At 35.0% G+C, this 20,655-nt stretch overlaps 2 protein-coding genes across 3 annotated transcripts; both read right to left on the bottom strand.

Annotated features, from left to right (window-relative positions):
- Positions 1-47: 47 nt before the first annotated feature.
- LOC127866404 (zinc metalloproteinase nas-29-like) lies at positions 48-13,288 on the bottom strand. 2 transcript variants are annotated; one of them, XM_052406905.1, is made up of 12 exons: positions 13,058-13,288; positions 12,623-12,748; positions 12,254-12,294; positions 10,398-10,521; positions 8,572-8,704; positions 7,885-8,060; positions 7,331-7,567; positions 6,736-6,921; positions 2,912-3,076; positions 2,273-2,378; positions 1,520-1,688; positions 48-849 (listed from the first exon to the last, which is right to left on the bottom strand). In XM_052406905.1, the coding sequence occupies exons 2-12, from the start codon at positions 12,696-12,698 to the stop codon at positions 730-732; spliced, it is 1,533 nt and encodes a 510-aa protein (XP_052262865.1). In that variant the 5' UTR covers positions 12,699-12,748; positions 13,058-13,288; the 3' UTR covers positions 48-729. The 2 variants fall into 2 exon arrangements, with proteins under 2 accessions (XP_052262865.1, XP_052262864.1); XM_052406904.1 differs by lacking the exon at positions 13,058-13,288 and having other exon boundaries at positions 12,623-12,940.
- Positions 13,289-17,452: 4,164 nt separating this feature from the next.
- LOC127866426 (uncharacterized) lies at positions 17,453-19,286 on the bottom strand. The gene is made up of 3 exons (XM_052406936.1): positions 18,826-19,286; positions 18,230-18,385; positions 17,453-17,990 (listed from the first exon to the last, which is right to left on the bottom strand). Exons 1-3 carry the CDS (start codon positions 19,079-19,081, stop codon positions 17,653-17,655), a joined length of 750 nt encoding a protein of 249 aa, XP_052262896.1. The 5' UTR covers positions 19,082-19,286; the 3' UTR covers positions 17,453-17,652.
- Positions 19,287-20,655: the final 1,369 nt, after the last annotated feature.

Below are 20,655 nucleotides of genomic sequence, written 5' to 3'. Positions count from 1 at the left end.
TCGGAAATGTTTGGTATGTGCAATCAGTATAATAAACAAACATCGGATAAGCAATCAAATTTATTGAAAACAAAATGAATAAATGCAAATATAGGTATAAAAATCAGATAGAACAAACACAATACATCATGCAAGAGATCTTTACACAAATGCAGCAGAGATTTACTCAATAAAAGTGAAGGCTAATAAAATACAGTGTTATACAGTGATGAAAATTATATAATTTCCAAAGTTTAAAATGTTACAAGATGCAATAGATATACCACATTATTCTATGAAATAAATGCACACACTATATAATGTTCCTCGCTTTATTAAACAAACCAATAAACATTTATTTTAATATAAAAACGTCAAATAAACTAAATAAATGTATGAATCTGAAAGCGACTTCCATAGCATTTGCACACACACATAATTAACTATTCTTTAACGAACTTATACTTTCTCAAGTGCAGAAAAAACGATGTCTTCTAGCTAAAAAGTAGAGAAGCTGTTGAAACAAAACTTCATCAACTCAGAAATAACTTCCATATAATTATTTACATCTCTAAGATTTTTAATATCTAAAATAACTTCTATAAACTATATGAACTATTCGAGAGCGTAAAAGTTAACAAAAAGGAAACAGCGAGAAGACCTGCATCACTAAATCGATGCATGGGAATTTCAGAGATGTTTATTAACAAGAACTGCGTCATTTCATATTACACCAAATTGGTGGCGTTGTTATTTGGTTGGGCACATGACGCCACTGTAACCAGGAATACTCTTGCAGGGCCCCACATAGACATCATCCACGGCAATGTCGCCCTGAACGCCGGCACCACGCTTTGCGTCCATACGCAACTGAAATATAAATATGATCTGACATGAGTTGTCATATCATACCATATTTAAACGAGTTCAGAAATTTTGTTAGTAAGCGAGCCTTTGGCGAGCTTACTAACGAATTTCCTAAACGAGTTTGATAAAATATGGTATGATATGACAACGAGTGTCAGATCATTGTTATCACATTCTTTTAAATGAGCAAATTAAATAAATATTTACGCAAACATAATGATAAAATGCCGAATGTTGTTTACATTTCGTGACGTCATTTGACGTTTCAACGTCATTTCAGCAAATTAACAAAATGTGATTGGTCAATAAACGAAAACTAAGCCAATGAAAACGCTTAAAAATGTTGTATTACACATGTGTAATTTAAAAAATATGTAATGGTTGAATTACATGGGAAAAAGGGTATGGCATGTGATAAAATATGGTGCAATTACATAGCAAACTGCTTATTCAAAAACATTTTGCAAACACAGATTTATAGTTTGAAAAAAAACACAGATGTTAACTTAAGCAATACCCCACGTAGTTTTGAAAATTGCATCATTGTAGGGCTTTTATAATATATTTAAAAAGAAGTACATTTTATCGCCTTATGAAAACGATAAAACATAAAACATTATCACAGCAAGCCTGTAACTACGCCGCCGATTCAAGGAATCAGAGAATAACCAACCGATACGTAGTAGGCCCACCAAGGAGACCAGTGCCATGGTGGATTCACCTGGCGGCACACCATCCTCCAGCTATTGTTGTCCGTGCTTCCTAGCTGCTCGAATACCTTCACCCCGTTAGCATTGACCGTCAATGACCCCATATCGGTTCCAAACATGTTAAAGTAGAACCTGGAACCAAGGATCCATCAAGAAAAATATGTATAGATCTTAGCTCGAACAAACTGAAACTTGTGATCCGCTCTGTAGAAAACCGGGCTTTATGCAAATACATTAAGTGGGTTTCTAGATTAGCATGTGCATTCAGGATGACACCATCCGATTTTGCGGAATTTTGCGTGGAAAGGAAGTCTCTTTTTAATGAAAATCCAGACAAGGAAGAAAGAGTCGTCCCTGATTATATTGTGTAAACAGCATAGCGACTGGTTTTCCCACAGCTTTACTCGTATGTCATTATGTTAACTATACTTGCCAAAACGTTTGTTTTGAAATTCCTCGGCATACAAATGGATGTGGCATTTAGTTCAACCGGTGGTTTGATATGTGTTGAATATCAACAAAATGAAGCTTTATATAACTTTTTCAAAAAGAAATTACAAGCGTTATAAACTACATGTATGCTACTACCTAACATGTCTCTTAAATTGCACTTGAGCACACGAAAACACATAACACTCATACTACTATTCATTATCATGGAACAAACGTCCGTTGTTTAATTTGATCATTTATTCATTAATTTGTTTTACACTTACATTATGCAAATCCTGTCACCGTTATATTCCTGAATCCGTCTTCTCGATATAAGGCTGGCGGTATCTCCAACATTAGCGCCTTTGGCTTCCATCACTAAGTACCCGGCTGTAATCAGAACGTGATATGTGTGGGCTAAATAAGATATCTAATTTAAAAAAATTGTAAGTACGTTTTGTCAGAAGTTTTTATAAGTATTGCAGTTCATGTTGATTTTAGTGGCTAGATTTACTTTTCTTTGTTGCATGTAAAGTCACATCTGTTTCGCGTTCGCATCCAAATAGCTTTCAAAACAATTAAAACGTGAGCTAGTTATCATCGTGTTCATGTAGCCAGGAATTAAAAAATCGGGTGAACATTTTCTTATAATTATTGCCAAAAAGATGAAGAATAAATGTGGCATTGTGTTTGCAGTTTCATACGAGAAAGACACAATTAAATTCGTATTGAAAGTGACCGATGTTGAATATGTAGCGATATGCATGTGGTGGGTGTTTGGTGCACTGAACGCGTTTGATCTGGACATTATGAAACTGCAAAAACAATATCAGTGGAGAAAATCGTGTTACCATTGGTTAGAATTATAGGCAAAAAGACAAAGTATAGAACACGGCATTAATTATACAACAGCGATAAAGCACCTGTATCGGAGCGGTAGGTATTGTCAAAGTCGGGCCCAGTGCCCTCGGTCGTTGTGGGACCGTACTGCACCCTCAACGTGGCCGCACCGGTCGAGTACACGCCGTACTGGAGTTTGAAGCAGTCCGTCTCCATGTCACAATACTGCGTATAGTACGCGTTGGCAGCTGGAAAATAACGCAGTATATAAATAATAAAATATAAAGTAGTTTACTCTTTTTGCAGTTTACCTACATTTAAATACTGAATAAATAGCAAATATGATATGAATGTAGTGTTCCGGTGGGTTACTAGTATATCGCACGAGTTGATACATGATTAATTCCACGTGCACTCAGGACATTTGAAATGCGATGTCATACAATCAACGAGTGCGAAACAATACGTCGGAACACCAGTCAGTTAAAATTCAATTTTTGACGATGCTGCTTCAGCGAAGCAGCTCGTCTAATTTATCATACCATGAAAACAATCTTTACAATGGCGACCTATGTAAAAGACCGAGCCAGTCTGATTGAGATAGCTCGATTTTCTCAATCGGCTCACCTCGCTGATAATAATTGATAATCATCCTAGCAGAGTTGTCGGTCTTGCCTCAACATACAACAATGGCCGCGCCCATGAGAGAATGTTGACACACTCGTGTCAAAACTTTCTTACAGCATAAATTGGCTTGTTTGGCTATTTAGAAACTGTCAGTTAGGATATACCAGTTATTTATTTACTAAATCTCCGCTAATGACAACAATGGATGGAATTCGAAGGATATATTCGATGTAAATGAATGACTTTCTGGATCTTAACAGCTTGACACGGCAAAACTGGCATACTGGTATTTATAGTTATCAATTTAAGTCACATTTTGCTTTATAAATTGTATTCGAGCATTTTGCGACTTATTGAATGAGTATGATACCCGATATCAACATATCATATGGGATTTGCAGATCACCAAGCTGTCCTGAAATTCAACATTAATTTCAAACTCCTTACTCAAATTACTGGTTTGTATTTCTTCTACTTTAGTACTTGATATCATTTTAAAGTTAAATGAACTGTGTCACCGTAAAAGAGACATTAAGGCGATTGTGGCCAGTTTGGACCCAGATCAGCCTGCAGTCGCTTGAAAGCTGTTTGCTTAAAAGAAGTTTTCTGACAATAACAAATAGTTTAATTGGATACTGATTAGACTGCCCTCCAATTTTTTTTCATACCCAATTTTTTTTTCGTACCCAAATTTTTTTTCGTACCCCAATTTTTTGTTGGCATAATTTTTTCGTTCCCACATACACAATTTTGGTGATGTAGATAAACTTAAATTGATGCTTTTATATCCATCCTCTTCAAAAGCATCGTCACACCAGTACTGTCAGTACTTTGATTATAAACGTCCTTACTAAGGATTAAAATGTGAAAAATGAAAACAACGATGTTATATGCAATCGACATATAAAAATAAAAAATACATATAACTTGTTTTAAAACACGCACACGAATATATCATATTGCTTAGATAATTCAGACAGTGTATTTTGCGTGTTCAAAAGAACATTGTGCCCACTGTAGCTCGTAGTTTCACGTTACATATGACATAAAAGTAGTCCGCCGTTGAATACACTGTGAAAAACGGAATTCCTATCTATTAGCTTGTATTTGATCGTTGGAACACTGATATAATTATAATTATATGAATATTTATAAATATAATAATAACACATATTTGATTATCATTTTAAACATCTGTTTTCAGATTCATACCTAGTGTGTTTCGAAAAACCATCTTAGATTAATTGCATCCCTTAACTATTCATCAGGCCAGATATTCTATGTTACAGTCTTAATATACTATACTAGACAATAGTCTACAATTACAATGCTACAGTCTACATGGACTACATTATGTCTAAGTTGAATCTACCAACAAACTGTATTATTCAACTGTCTAGATTGCCTGTTTTATAGTGAGGATAGACTAAACTACAGTCAAGATTAACCACTAGTTTACTAAAGTTTAGATCGACTACAACACAATCTTACTCGACTACACTGCAATCTAGATTTAATACAGAGTCTACATTTACTACAATACAATCATTATTGACTAAATTACAATCTAGGATACCTTTACTATAGGTAAGATTTACTATACGACTGTCTGGATTGACTATAACACAGTTAAGATAAACTAAACAACATTCTAGATTGACAATTCTACAATCAATATACGAAAGTCTCGATTGACTATTCTACAGTCCATATTGACTATTCTAAAGTAACAATTAACAATGCCACACCTAAAATTAACACTTCAGTCTAGATTTACCACACTATAGTTTATATTGACTATTTTACTGTCTATATAAACTATACTGCAGTAACAAATGGCTCAAATAGATACATAAGAGATAAACGAAAGTATAGTTTAGCGTGATATTCTTCATACTATGTTAACTATCCTACAGTTAAGATTGACTTTATTACAGTATATTGTGAGTATACTTGAGTCAAAACTGACCGTCATATAGTATATTTACTTAAATGCGGTCTATATACTGACTTAACTACCTTTCTTGTCGTGTTTAAATTCATAGATTTGTCAAGTGTTCTTATAATTGTACTTTTAAGTAATAATTTGCAATTCTGTCATGTCAAGTAAAAAGCTATTATAGATACATGTTATAACTGACAGCGAAGGATGTTTAGTGTACATATGTTTTACAATACACACGCTCGTCTGCTCATCTGTGAATAATTTAAATCTAAACGAACTATTCGTGTAAAAGATTTTTAAGATTGTCATCCTAATGCATAAATTAGTCAAAACAAAACTGCGTTATGCTATTCTAGTATATGCAAGCTCACGATAAAACATATAAATTAAATTAAAGACCTTTTTATTGTTACTATCTGAACCCTAAGGGCCTTGTTTTAAATTCATCTATGTTAAAAAGTGTGATATTGGCATTTATAAAAAAAATACAAAAACAGTTAAGTTCCAAGTCGCTCATCTATGCTTTACGGTTGAAATCGTCTACGTTTGTAGTAAATAAATCCACGATTCATTTGTATGTAAGCATCGCATGAGTCGTCGTCATATACTTAAAAAATGTTATCGACGAGTAACTGGACCCTTATTTAACAAGGGTACAGCTGGAAAACGCAAGAAATAAAGTATTCATAATATTACGTAAGAGCTGATGGTCATGTATACCGTAGGTATTTTGTGCTTAAAAATGGTATGCATTAGGTTTGTGTGTATATAATTTATTCAGGACGCTATATTTAATTGTTCGTTTTATTTTTACACAGAAATATTTGTATAAATATAACAGCGTTAAACTTTGTCTCACTTAAGTCCATAATGAAGATCTGTTCATTTTATGATTTCTCTTAACATAATTGTGAATTATGGCCTTGGTGGAACTGCTCCACCATAAGAATGATTATTTTTAAATTACAAGGAAAAATTTGACTGCACTCAAATGGTAAAACTGCATGAGCACAGTACTAAAACCGTCGTTATGTCACAACCAATTTAGATTCGCGTGCATCGTGCATATTGTCTGTTCATGCGTTATGTCTAAATTTTCGTTTTAAAAACAATAACTTAAACGTGTCAGGTAATGTTGTTGTTAAATATTAAATAGCCGAAACAGCACTTGTTTACCCATCCTTGTTTGGTGTCGACCAGTTGTTTTTTCAAATCAAATGAATGAGTGTGTATGATTTGTGACTTAAGAATAACATTTATCAAAGAGGTTGTCAGATGTCGAAACCCGAGTCAATGTGGGTATAGTACTAGGGCGTTTTAAACTGTCCTACTTACGCGATGCGCAGAAAGGTTCCATTCCTGACCATCCGGAGCTTCCGTCGCTCTGTGGTACGCACGTGCGTCGGCTGGGTCCCACCAGCTGGAAGCCGGTCGTGCACGTGTACGTCACCTCGCTCCAGGCCATATACCGGTCAGTTGTAGGACTTGTTGTACCATTCGTCAGCTGCGGGGACTTGCATTCTGAACAAAAAAATCCGTAAATTTACCCACTGCGTGGGTGTGTAAAACATATACTTTGAGATCGATGTATTTAATCTAGAAACAACGAAGGCATTGGTATGAATTCCAGTGGTTCGTTTGCTTTGGATAAGTTATGCACCATTGGTTTAATTGTCGTAAAATGAAACACTTGTTTTATGAGCAGAACATTAACCTTCCATTAATACAATTTAATCGTTACGAACCATAATTCTATACAGATGAATAACTAACAAAGATCTTGTCTTGGGAAGATTATCTGTATTATGTGTTTTTGTTCAATCAATGGTCGCGTTAATCAGAACTTAAGCATTTATAATTCAAATCAACATTATCCCACAAATCAATTCAACAGCATCTCCTCTGTTGTTATGACAACGACCCCACCCACCCGCCGTGCACTGGTACATCCAGAGGACCTTCCGGACGTCCGTGGCGCTAAGCTGCTCTCGCTGCCCGAGGGCCGTCTTGGGCACGTGACCGAACGCCTTGGTGGGCGTGATTGTGTCAAGGGAGTCCAGCTTGGCAAACGTGTTGTACTTGTAATGGAGGAGTGAATAGAAGTCGTAGGAGATGTTCTTCTCCAGTTCATCTTGCCCACTGCGCTTGTCGAATTCGACTGCTTTTCCTGTTTTTGATGAAATGCATCGAATGCAATTTTGATGGTCTGGGTAAAGTATACAGTAGATACAAAAATCAACATAGTGCCTCAATCATAATTATTTAACTTAAAACAACACTCATACATATCAAGTAATATGTATTTTGTCATTTAATATTTAAATAAGTGCTGACGTTTTGTACAAAGCATAAATGAAATGACGATAACTGATAATGGATTTAAGATATTCGTCTTTTTTATCACTCCAATATGTTCGTAACAGGCATTGCTTTTCGGATTCTCTAATTATGGGCAGCACAATTCACTATGACATTTCGCCTTACCAAGGATAATGTTCTCGAAGTGAATCTGGACGTATGTATCGCGGTCACTGCGACTCTGCTCGTGCCAAAAACCTAGCACGTGTAACAGCTCGTGCATCACGATACCAGGTGTGCCACATCCGGGCCCGACGTTTACCGTCTGCTCCCCGCCAATTTGCCCCACGCCACTGTAGCAGCTGTTGGCAATAAGTATGCACAATTCACAGATATAGCAGACAGTAACATGCTCTACACATAAAAACTCTTTTCATATTTTTGTCAAAGTTATAAAAGTATTATTATGAAAGTAGAATAACCCACACTTTCAGCAGTCAATAACAAGATTGTACTTCAGGCTTAATCATGTATGTCATCTAACAAAACGAAAAGCAGCAATAGGTAATTTTCTCACGTTTAGCCCGTTTTTTTACCAGTATTCATTTGTTTTGCCACAAAAGCCGTTAGAAACAGTTTTTTCCAACTGGTTAATAAGCGTCATAGTATAGCATTATGATGTTCAGTTTGAACAGTGCTTTCTGATGACAATAAATGATGGTGAATAAAAGATCTTCTCAACCTCAATGTGGCAACTAATTTAAATTTTAATATTCTGTAATGTAAAGCCATTCAAAGAAGCAGAATTTGATTAAGTCGATATGTTGGTTACTGGTTTCAATATAGTGTAGGGAATATTTGTTTGACGCTTACCCGCCTCCTATGTTTGTGACATTGATAAAGTTTTTTTCCGTCGACCGTTTCAAAAAGCGCACACAGTTCTTTGTCATATCTTGAATCATTTTCATGCCATTATTTACAGCATCAAAGGCCGTTTTGTCATTCACTAAAATAAAAAGAAAAAGTATTACTACTATTGGCATTAATGCATACGCAAAGTGTTTTCAATAATTGTGTGACCTATTACATAAATTTACGTCACCTGTTCAGATACATGGTTTGTATACAACTATTTAATTGACGTGTTTCATGCTTTTTAGACCATCTTTGAAACTGCATTGCTGGTGTCATTATTGCAATTATTTACAACATCAAGCGTCGTTTTGTCATCTAATAAAAAAGAAATAGCAAGAAATATCTTTAAAAAAAAAGATACACGGCGTTGATATGGGTCGGTGTTGATGATCGATCAAAAGTCATGAGATCAAAGATAGCAAATGCCTTTTGCGCAGTTCTCAGCAGCATCACACGCAAATCAATTACGGGGTGTTGCGCCAGATTTTGTGGCTTATTTCGCTTTATTAGATATTATTGATCAGATATATATAGTTACAGAAATAAAAAACACAAGAAGAATTAACATAAATCAAAGCATTCAGTGTACGTCAGCCGGACACACGAATCATCCTTACATATTTGAACTATTTAGACGAGCGTTCTTCTAACAGACCTGTTTAGTGGTTTATCGACATTGCACTTTGATTCGATTGTTAATAGTATCGTGAATCACCGCGCTCATGCTTAGTAATTTGGTCTTTAATGCGGAATATTTCTTAATAAATTTATCAACTCTGGTACTTATCATGTGATTGTTGAAAACACATAAAGAATCTATGATTGACACACCATTATAATATCGCAAAATAATATCTTTCTGATTAAAATAAACTTCATGTTCACCTAGTTAACGCGATAGCGTTTTTATAACGATTCTGTTACAGACCGCGAACTGACCTTGATAACTTGTGGGTTTGAATGCAATACATTAAAGTGATGAAACGTTAACAGTGCTGGAACGACGGCTTGTATAAAGCTTCATACATTTACATGTTTAATGGTCAATGTCGAAAGCAATTTAAAATATTTTCGTCAAAGAGTATATTAGGTTATTGAACAACTATACTTATATGATCTAATATATGCGAGTGCACATAATGCAAGATGGTAGCAATTATTAAATATGAGAACACGTCCTTTGAGGACAAACGCTCTGGCGCTGACAATCTTCTAGATATAAAGGGCCACACACAATCTGTATAGATTTCGAGAGCTGAGTGTGAAAATGGTCTATCTCTCAAGCCTTATAATTAGAGATAAAATTGTTTCATGCTGAACACACAGTTTAACATCGTTGCAAAACGCACTGTAGTATCCCTTTTCATATCATATACTTCCCAAAAATATAAAGTCAATTGAATAACATATTAATGTAAATGTGAAAAGTGTTTGTAGATTGTACGTTTTCTATTTCGAAAAGTTTCCGGCCTACGGGCGGGAAATGTTATAATCAAATTGATTGGACGCTTACAAAGGTCAACTAAGGTGAAAAGCTGGGTTAAACAGCTATGCCGAAAAAAATATTAAAACTATTCATATGAATGCATAAACAAAGTGTTTTAATGTTACTTATATTATATAAAAGAAACGTCACCTGGCTTGTATACAACTATTTAATTGAAGTGATTTATGCTTCATAGACCATCTTTGAACCTACATTAGTGGTGTCATTAATGCAATAAAAACAGAATGCGCAAACAAAAATATAATGTTAAGAATATGCCAGGTACAGTGTGTCTTACGAATGGAGTCGTGGATCACATATGGGATGTTTGGTCTTGTCCATCGTACAGAAACAGGAGTGGTGGAAGCGACAAATGATCTTGTTTGGGCCTTGGTGGAATCACCCAATGGTCTTTTTTCGGCCTTAAGAAAACACATACGCATTGCTATAAATGTACTGCAATTAGGTGCCTTAACTATCTTTAATCAACTAATTGTGTGTGTGGAAACATAATTTATGAGTCGCGCTGTATAAAAACCGGGCCTGATCCATGTGCGAAAAGAGTCGTCCCAGATAAGCATTTGCATATGCTAATAAGGGATGACAACTTTCCACTTTCGAGGAATTTTACTTTGAAATGAAATCTCCTGTAAACGAAAATCCCGTCTAGGTGGAAAGTGGTGTCCCTGATTAGCCTGAACTGACTGCACGGGCGCATCTCGGACGGCACTTTCCGCAAATGCATTAAAACAATACTTTGACCAAAACAATACAAATTCGAACATTTGCCCAAATGTCCTGATCGAAAAACGCATGAACAAATCATTCTTAAATAAGCACGCTTCGTACCTTTGTTTATACCAACATACTTTAAATAACACGCTATTCTATGACAGTTGAAATAAAACGCGTATCGTATATTGATGCGTAGTAAATATATATAGTCACCGAAAAAATTGATTTACATTTAATATGTTTAGTTTTGTTTGTGCCCTTTTTGTTTCTTAAATGTCAACTCAAAATGTACTTTATAAACATGTCTGTGAAACAAAATATCTATAACTTATTAAAATAAGTACTTGTTGAAAATCATCATAGCTAAGGTAAGGCCATAAACACTATATATAAAAACACAACTTATGAGTTGAACAAAATGTAAGTGAAGTTTTAGCGGAAAAATGAATGTTGTAAAGGGACTTGTTAACAATTTGGAAAAATGTCAATTTTCGTAAAAAGAGAATGTATATAACACTTCTGACTTAAAAAAAAAAGATGTTTAAAAAATATTTTCGTTTATTCATAATCATCATTCGAAATTGTAAAAATTATAAACCGTATGTAACACATTTCGTCGATAATTTAGCGAAAACGTGTTATACCGACAAAGGGTTTTAACCACGTATTAATTCAAAAGCCTTGTTAGCGAGGTTGTCTCTGGTTTTGGATGCGCCCCTTTCGGTCCTTCTGCTAGGCACATGTTTTCATAAATTTTTCATTGTTAAAATAAATATGTTAAATAATTTCAGAAAAAGCAGTTTTAATAGGAAATTAGTACATGTACATTGATATTGTTCGAACATATGAAAGTGTGTGTACAAGTCTATTTAATATTTTAACTCAATGTTAAGATCAAACATAAAAATTTAAAGCGGGTATGTACGATTTTTTATGTGTGTTTAACTGTAATATATTGATAAAATATGTTACAATAACATAAAATGGGAAAGAAAAATTATACATTAAAGCCGAATTTCATAAAATGCAGCAAAGACAAATTAGCGCCCCGAGCCGATTGTGACGTACATATTTTCCTACAATAACCGAAGCATTCGTCTTTGTATTAGGATCGGAAGTAGTGTTCGTGTGTCGTATGAATAGATATCGTTGCGGGAATTCAAATAAACCGTTAAAGTTTAGATTCACATCGTACATGTATGGTATACATGCTGGCGAATTCGGCTGTACAGCCGTTTTCAATTTCAGAATTAAATATCTGGCTTATTTCGCATTTTTTGACACATGTTCTTCTTAACTTTTATTTTAATTTATATTGATATATATATATATATATATATATATATAAAATAATTTTTTACACATTTTATATAAATTCATAAATATTTGACAAAATCGTATATACCCGCTTTAACTCACCTGGTTAAAGTAAATATCTCCTTCAACGACCTTGGACTTGCCTGTGCCCAGTAGCAAAAAAAAAAGAATTACATAAATACATAACTTGTTATAATGTTTTCTTGATTGAACGTGGTGGGGTCATGTCGTAATGATGTTTAAATACAACAGGGACATGTTCTGACCTTCTTAATAAAACAATAACAAAAGATCAGGTCATCCTATATAACATTTCAATTTAATAAACTGCATTTTTTAATGCATGTTAAACGCTTGTCATCAACATCATACTCTATGTCTACTAAACAGCATCGAAATGTAAATAGAATTGCGCATGATAATTTTAAAATGCGTATTGCTTATTTTTTAGCTAAGCAGTTGAAAACTTACCTGGAATAAACTTATTCTCGGCTACAGAAAACAGACTCAGAAACATAATGGTCTGTGCTATCATGCGAAGTCCCATTGTTTTGGTCGAGTGAAATTATATTTCGGTGTTGCAATTTAGTTCTCCAGCTTCCGCATAATTATAAAAAATATGTTTAGTGGTTCATTTCTTTCAAACGAAAATGTTTGTATCAAAATACCTAAATTTTGCCGAAATGGCAATGGACAAACACGTTAAACATAATACACCTATACTCGTATACAGCTTATTGTTTACATTAGTAATAGGACATAAATTACAAACATGCTTGATAATACAATGAAAATTGTTTTATTAAGTTTACACAAAGTATTACTTTTGTTTATTATATGATATAACGATGGTATGCATTACTGAATTAAAAAATATTTTAGGCAGAAACTATTTCCGTTACTTACATAGGGTTTTGGAATCCAAACACTAACAAAAAGTATATACAAGCGATACCAGATGATATGACTAACAAACTAATATATTTTCTACAAGTCTTTCATAAAACGGAATCCAAAAAAAGTAAAAAACAAATTACGATTTTTTAAGCTGTTAACATGCAAACCGTTTTAATGAATTATATGATCACGTATCTAAGCCAAATCACTCGTTTAGAGACTGCGTAATCTGACATTCACCCGTACAATTATTTATACAACTGTCATTCTATCGTGGGTGCCTCTTGTTAAGTATTTGGTATACGAACTGACAATTCTGTTACGCCACTGTCAATCAAACAACCCCCATTTTCTGTTTGCAGACTGTGAATACCCCGCCCCGTTGTCTTTCATGACCGAGTGACATCTGATAGGCGACGTATTAAAAAGCGTCACTGCTAATTAGTAGATAGATTTATCAAACGCCTCCCCGTGGCGGATGGTGTGGTATTTCACAGATTTCCCCAAATTTGAACTGAATTTCTTGGGTTTGAGTACGCAAAATGCAGGGACGTACGTAGTATTGAATTTTTAGTTTGCCTTGTGATTAGGAAAATACATGAAGATTGACACTATAGCCTTCTAAACCACTACAACGGCGTCTTTCTGAGCAGCACGTGAGTGCTGATAATATATTCTGAAATGTCAGGCTAGCCTCCAAACCGATTTTAATCCGCTAATGCTCTGCGTATTCGCAGCTTTAACCCATTTATGCCTAGTGGACTCTCCCATCCTTCTTAATTGGATCAATTTATTTCGAAAATGAGGGATGTCTAGTATATTTATTTCTGAAATTCCTTTAAGCAAACAGCGCAGACCCTGATGAGACGCCGCATCATGCGGCGTTTCATCTGGGTCTACGCTGTTTGCCAAGGCCTTTTTTCTAGACGCTAGGCATAAATGGGTTTATTATTATATATTTTAGTGTTTCTATGTAGATTGTCCTTTATCGGTTAACACTAGCTGATGTTTATGAGAACGTCTCCCCTGATCATGTTCTGGAGTTGTATCACTACTGTCTTAATCCAAAATGACTATTTGATGCTACTCGATGTATTTAAGTCGTGTTCTGAGAAAACTGGGCATAATGCATGTGCGTAAAGTGTCGTTCCAGATTAGCCTGTGCAGTCCGCACAGGCTAATCAGGGACGACACTTTCCTCTGTTATGGTATTTTTAGTTTCAAGGAAGTCCCTCCTTACCGAAAATCAAGCTTAAGCGGAAAGTGTCGTTCCTGATTAGCCTGTGCGGATGACACTTTACGCACATGCATTAAGCCCAGTTTTCTCAGAACAAGGCTCATTTATGCTTCTCCTACTTATCCTACGAACACGTGACAACTATCCATATCTGGTAAATAAATCCATAGGCAACTATAATTAGCTCGAATTTCCGGTTGTCTCGAAGTCATCTCGAAGAAATACTTTTTATTGCTATATACTCGTGTACGTTTTGTCATTTGGTTCGAATTCGAACATTCTGATGGCACCAACGTTCTTGCTCAGTAACGGTTACAATTTTCGCATCTCCTTTTGCTTGTTAGGCTCGCAATCGCTTCAAGTCACATCAGATTGTTAATCGATTAGGCGCTTGGTTATTGTCATGCGATAATTGATTTTATTGTTGCTGCAAAGATTATATCAAGTAACTAATGACATATGCACATCGTATACAATTTTTGGTTTTGTGGAAACAATATTCTCACAAGAATATAACGCTACGTAACAATTACATCCGCTTAACCAAGTCATCAATACCACACAACGTGACCTCATATCATTCTTGCAAACTACATTTTAAAGGGATCTTTTCACGCTTTGGTAAATTGACAAAATTGAAAAAAATTGTTTCAGATTCGCAAATTTTCGTTATAGTTATGATATTTGTGAGGAAACAGTAATACTGAACATTTACTATGGTCTAATATAGCCATTATATGCATCTTTTGACGATTTTAAAAGCTAAAAATTATAAAGCGTTGCAACGCGAAACGATTGAATAATTTGGAGAGTTCTGTTTTTGTCGTTAAATTTTTTGAAACTACGAAGATTGCTTATATAACGTATAAAATACATTATGAATTTGTAAACGGCGGAATAGCTCAGTAGGCTAAGGCGTTTTTACTTCAGGACTCTGGCAGGACTGCAGGGGTCACTGGTTCGAAACCTCGTCCGGGCAATGTTCTTTTCCTTTTTTAAATTTTATTCTTGATTTTTTACTGGAGCTTTTACGATCCAATGTTTACATTAATCGATATAAAGCATTTAATGAATAAGTTAAAAAATGCCAAACTCTGTGAAAAGGCCCCTTTAAAATTAAATTCAAAGTGCGTATGCATGTTTTAATATTTGCTCTGATTCTTATATGGAAATCAGCTTCGTACAAAAAGTTCTGATCTAATATTAAATTATAAAAACTAATGATATGTTTGCTTGTTGAACGTATAATTGTTGTAAAATAATTACTTATACAAAAAATACATAAATATTGTTAATTCATATGAAGTAAGGAGTTTAGACATCATAAATACTCTGCAATTGAAGATTCTTATCTGTGGCATACAAATGTAAGTAAACGCATTATACAGAGACGACTCTGCATTATATTCGGGGAGACGTCTCTGCATTATATTCGGAATCTTTTTTCTCGAGTTTTGGATGGCTGGAAGTTTTCCGCAACTTCGAACAATCGATTGTTGTTTTATACCGTGAGACAACATAATGTCTCTATCGGCTTATCTGTATATTTTATGCAATGTATTTTTGCGCAACGAATGTAAACGAGATTTTTTAATGCACTGTACGCGGTGATGGGGTACCTATCACACGGTGTTGATGTACTAGTATATACTGTTATCACCCTTTGAAAGGTCTATACTGGTTTGTATGTAAGAGCTACGCACCTTCCTAGATGGCCGCTGAATGAGTTGATGGACACACATATGTCACTAGTAGGGCAACGTACAGTTTCGGATGACTTTCTACATGCAATATGCTGTGTCATGCCGCTTGCAAAGAATGTAAACATAGTTATTCTTAAAATTAAAAAAGTAACAAACACGTTTTGCTTGCTTTTTACCACTTCATTAAATAATGTTCTGTGTAAACTAGACTATTACCGTTGACCAATCGTCATTTATTAATATTACAGTATCTTATTTTATGAGCATATGCTTTGCGTGATGCTTTCTTATATATAAGCGCTTTGCATATTGTTTTCATATATAAGCGCTTTACATAATGCTTTCATATATACGCGCTTTACATGTTTTTTTCATGAATAAGCAACCAGAGCAGGCGTAAGGATTGCATGCCAAAAGTAACTACGTCACGTGATGTTGTCATGCACTCCGTCGCACCGTACTCCGTGACATTCAGCACCCTGTGGCGGATGCTAGACATCAGACGGACCACCTGTACGACATACTTCGCCGTTTATATTAGAATCTTTACATAATCATTTGCAAAATTAAAACTGAAAAACGTAAAACCCCTTGGGCAGCGCTTTACGCCTTCAACAAAACTTCAAACAAGGTTTCTTATATCGCTTAAATGAAAGGTATTTTGTAAACACGCCAAAATGTAAAAGTAATCTCTTTTCAACGGAATCTAATTACATATGAACTGGTTAAGATGGTTTCATCGCTTTGTTTTGATCACGAACGTTACACACGGGTTAATAAGCCTCTAACAGTTTTTTAAATTGTCATTTTTTTTGTTGAGCTGGTCTACTAAAGTCGAGCATTTTCCATTATGTTGTTGAGAAAAGAAATACCGTTTAAACCATATTAGTGCGCAATGTTCTGCAAATTGTGGCGCAATGTGACAAGCGGAATCAAATACATCTTAGAACTAATTATCTCAAACAGTTTTTATTGGATATCCGATATATAATTGGAAATTAGATGTAAAGACATTTTTGTATAGGTTATGTTTGGAGTGTAATGAAGAGAGAAATAATGTTTTTAGATACACATCAGATTAATCGAATCGGTCGTTAATTGTATATTGATAATAACGACTGTCAAATTGCTTCAAATAATGAAATCACTTGAACGTTTTCGAACAATGAAAAATACGTTTTTTTTAAAGAAATTTAATTCTCAATCCAATCTTAACTTATAATTTAAATAATAACATTTATTTTGGTTAATATAAACAAACATAACGGCATTTTCTTTATAATAAAACAATGTAACATATGGTCATAGATTTGCAATAAAAGCATCAATTTATGAAGGAATTCGTGAGTGTATGAGTAAAATGCATAGGCTTACTCATCGAAGTTCTGTTTTGTTTGTTTATTTCGTGTTTGGAGAGAATTAATCAGATAATAGTAATGGATATAGCACTTAATAAAAACAATCTGTTTTCAAATCTTTATTCGTCTACTTAATATAAGCATACGGAATACGATAAAGTTATTAATCGGATGGTGAATTCGGGCCCCGGTACAGCGCATTTTTTAGTTAGAGTATTAATAACGAAAAGTTTATAATTCAAGCAATAAACAAACGCGAGTTTGTTACAAGCAGATTAATATTGTCATCGGATGTTCTATTGTTGGTCATAATCGGTAGCTCTCATATCCGTCTGTTTCCTTGGTGTCCTTGGTGGTCACCTTAGTGACCCCAGGCGGCGAAGGAGCACCCTTGTCATTTTCAAAATCTATGTAAGCAATGTCGGTAGTGCGCTTTTCTTTCTCCTTCTTTTCTTTGGGGTCATTGAGTTGGTTTGCCAAAATGATCATCGAAGCTAGGTGCACGAGTACTGAGGTAAGCATCATAGTGAGGCTGTACGGGAATCCGACGTAACGGTGTGTAAAACGTGCGTCGCTTTTTAAACTTGAAGAGATATCCGCGTTTTGGACGATAAACAGGGATGCAACAGTGACAGATATTCCAGCTACAACGAAGATAATACAAATACAATATTCCTATCGTCATGCACTTAATAAATTATTACTTTAATTATATGCATATTATTTTATTAACATTCAAAACTTAATGAAACTTGTACATGTCCGAATCGTCTTCGAGTTCAGAATATGTTTATGCCGCGCCATTGCTACTCCTAAATAGAGTACTAAAATGCTGTCAGTTGCGACATTTAATTAATATGCATCAACTTAAAACATCTCTCACCTGACAAACCACACAGTGCGATGGTAGTCGAAATTATGTGCGCGTGTCTCTTGTCATGGTCCCGCCTGCAGACGTGCAGAAATACAGCACCCAACGTACACGCTATAGCGGATAAGAGCAGGACTTGCTGCATCGTCCTTTCATGCTTCAGGTTATCTATATTATGAAATGATACTTGCGTTTCGTCAAAATATTTTGGAAATATTTTAGGAAAAAAAGATAAAGCACAGTTTTGCTTACCGGGTATGTTACATACATAATATAACCGACATTATGAAGTATATTATATACACACGATAACCGCATGAATCAATACAATTTGACTGTCTGACTGTTAAATTGTTACAAGTCTACGATTTTTCTTTTCATTCACGTTTTTAAGTTTACTTACAAAGTATATTAGAAAGTGAAAACGCGACATATTTATAAAAAAGACGTTTCTCACACTATGGCATGTATGCTTAATCGAACAAAGAACAAAAACTTGTATTCAATTTTCTAAATTCAAATATACCGGTCATGTTAATTTCTTTTTTTTTTAATATCAATGCTCAATTAAGATTTACGCATTGTGAACTGTAACTAAAAGAACTTACCTTCGTTTTTAAAATCCACATGTCGCGTACCCAAGAGCTCGTGGTTGGCCTCGTGTTTTTCGTAAAGTGACAGTCCCTTGCACGTGGCGCCATCAAGTGTGTCACACGTCACTACGTAGAAGATACTGTGGAAGCTCTCCGTGTTGCCCTTGACGACGATCAACCAGCCTGGTGAGGCGACGGCTGCTATTTGCAACAATAAGTTGAAGGTCAAAACGGTCACACCAGCTTTATATAATTTGCTTTTTCGTCCCATGTCAGTATGTCTGAACACAAGCTGTATTTTAATCTCGACAGTTCTGTTTAGATCGAAGTGCCAGCTTCGGTAGAAGCAACGGGTTTGGTTATTTAACAGAGTTAAGGATCATCTTAATAAGGAAAGAAAATTTAAACTAAATATTAATGCAAACGCAACTGTCGCCATGATTCATTATGATAATGAACCAAGTAGGCGAGTCTCAGTGGAGAAAACAGCAGCGCAAAACATTCACGCCTGACGGACTTAATTTATGGTTTAAAGAGAGGATTTATAATTCGAATAATGCTTGCGACGCAAAAATTTCAACTGATTGTTTATAAATAGTATAGTGTCTGATTGAAACAATATTTCAAAATCATTGCGATTGTTATACAATATTATGGCAGACATATTTAATGCACGCTAGAGAATTTACATTAAGGGACTTGACCAATGACCAAATTTCCGTCCGTTCGACTGTATGGATCCTTACACCACATGTTGAGGGGGCTGACATCGTCGCCGCCAAAAAGGTAAGCCAGAAGAAGCATCTGGAGAAGAAACACGAAAACATCCGGGAAGAACTGTTTTTAAGATCTCAGTCGACAAGAAATAACTTCAGTTTTAAGGGAATACCGGAGGTTATAGAGGAGACACAGGAAGTCACGAAAAGGAAGCTCCGGAAGCACTTTTACGAGGCCCTGAAGATCGCAAAGGAGACTGCCGATAGCATGCAGCTCATAATTGTACACCTTTCTCCGGGCCTATCTGTCCAGTGAAAGACTCGGCAAATTGTGACAAGAGCCTGTCATGCGACAGTGAAAAACAATACACGGTACGATTAAATCTGTTTAATAGTTCCAGTCGGAAATGGTTGCTTAGTGTAAGAATCAGCGACTTTGATGGAAGGGGCGCGGAACAGACCAAGAAAGCTTGGATAGGTAACGATACTCTCTACGATCGGTCTTTCAATGAATTGTGGTGCGAATATTCATTTGGACACCCAATGTTTATGAATCAAGACGACGTATTTTTGAGTTGTTTAGTGTATTTGTTTTCGCGGAAAAAGGCGGAGTATCGATGAAAATATTGCTAATGTAATACACATGTAGACGAATTATTTAATGTGTGGTAAAATCGAAATAATGTCCTTACCGGTGCTGGTGTTGCGGTAATAACCATTGTTTTTTGCGTTCAGTGTCTTGTTGTCAAACCACTAGGGCTATCGTCCTATGAACACTAAACAAACGATATTTGTTGTGATGAATAGGATTTCAAATTACCAAATTAGATGGTAATGTTTTTTATACGATGCGCATAGAAAAAATTAGTTAAAGTGATATTAATACCAATACCTTCTGTTTACGTATTCCACAAAGCATTAAATTCAATTGATAGAGTTGTTATCCCCAATATAATGTATGGTAAGAATAAACTTTTATCAATTTGTTAAATTTATAAAAAGCCAGGTTGTTTTGATTGTATTTATTATTATTTATTTAATTTTTGAGTGTACTCCGTATACTTTATTATTAGTATAAGCGTTCTTAAAATTATACATTTCTAAAATGCCACTTACTATGAGTGTATGT

This window comes from Dreissena polymorpha, chromosome 2 (genome assembly GCF_020536995.1).
Source record: "Dreissena polymorpha isolate Duluth1 chromosome 2, UMN_Dpol_1.0, whole genome shotgun sequence".
Lineage (NCBI taxonomy): Eukaryota > Metazoa > Mollusca > Bivalvia > Myida > Dreissenidae > Dreissena > Dreissena polymorpha.
Note: the sequence above shows the minus strand (reverse complement) of the source record. Positions and strands in the feature narration are given on the sequence as shown.

Excerpts from the sequence above, each read along its gene's own strand:
- LOC127866404 (XM_052406905.1), bottom strand. The coding sequence starts at position 12,698 with ATGGGACTTCGCATGATAGCACAGACCATTATGTTTCTGAGTCTGTTT. Across the intron at positions 12,295-12,622 it reads CGAGAATAAGTTTATTCCAG|GCAAGTCCAAGGTCGTTGAA; the intron begins GTAAGTTTTCAA and ends TACTGGGCACAG. Across the intron at positions 7,568-7,884 it reads CTTCGAGAACATTATCCTTG|GAAAAGCAGTCGAATTCGAC; the intron begins GTAAGGCGAAAT and ends CATCAAAAACAG.
- LOC127866426 (XM_052406936.1), bottom strand. The coding sequence starts at position 19,081 with ATGGGACGAAAAAGCAAATTATATAAAGCTGGTGTGACCGTTTTGACC. Across the intron at positions 18,386-18,825 it reads TGTGGATTTTAAAAACGAAG|ATAACCTGAAGCATGAAAGG; the intron begins GTAAGTTCTTTT and ends TTCATAATATAG. Across the intron at positions 17,991-18,229 it reads CGCACTGTGTGGTTTGTCAG|CTGGAATATCTGTCACTGTT; the intron begins GTGAGAGATGTT and ends TCTTCGTTGTAG.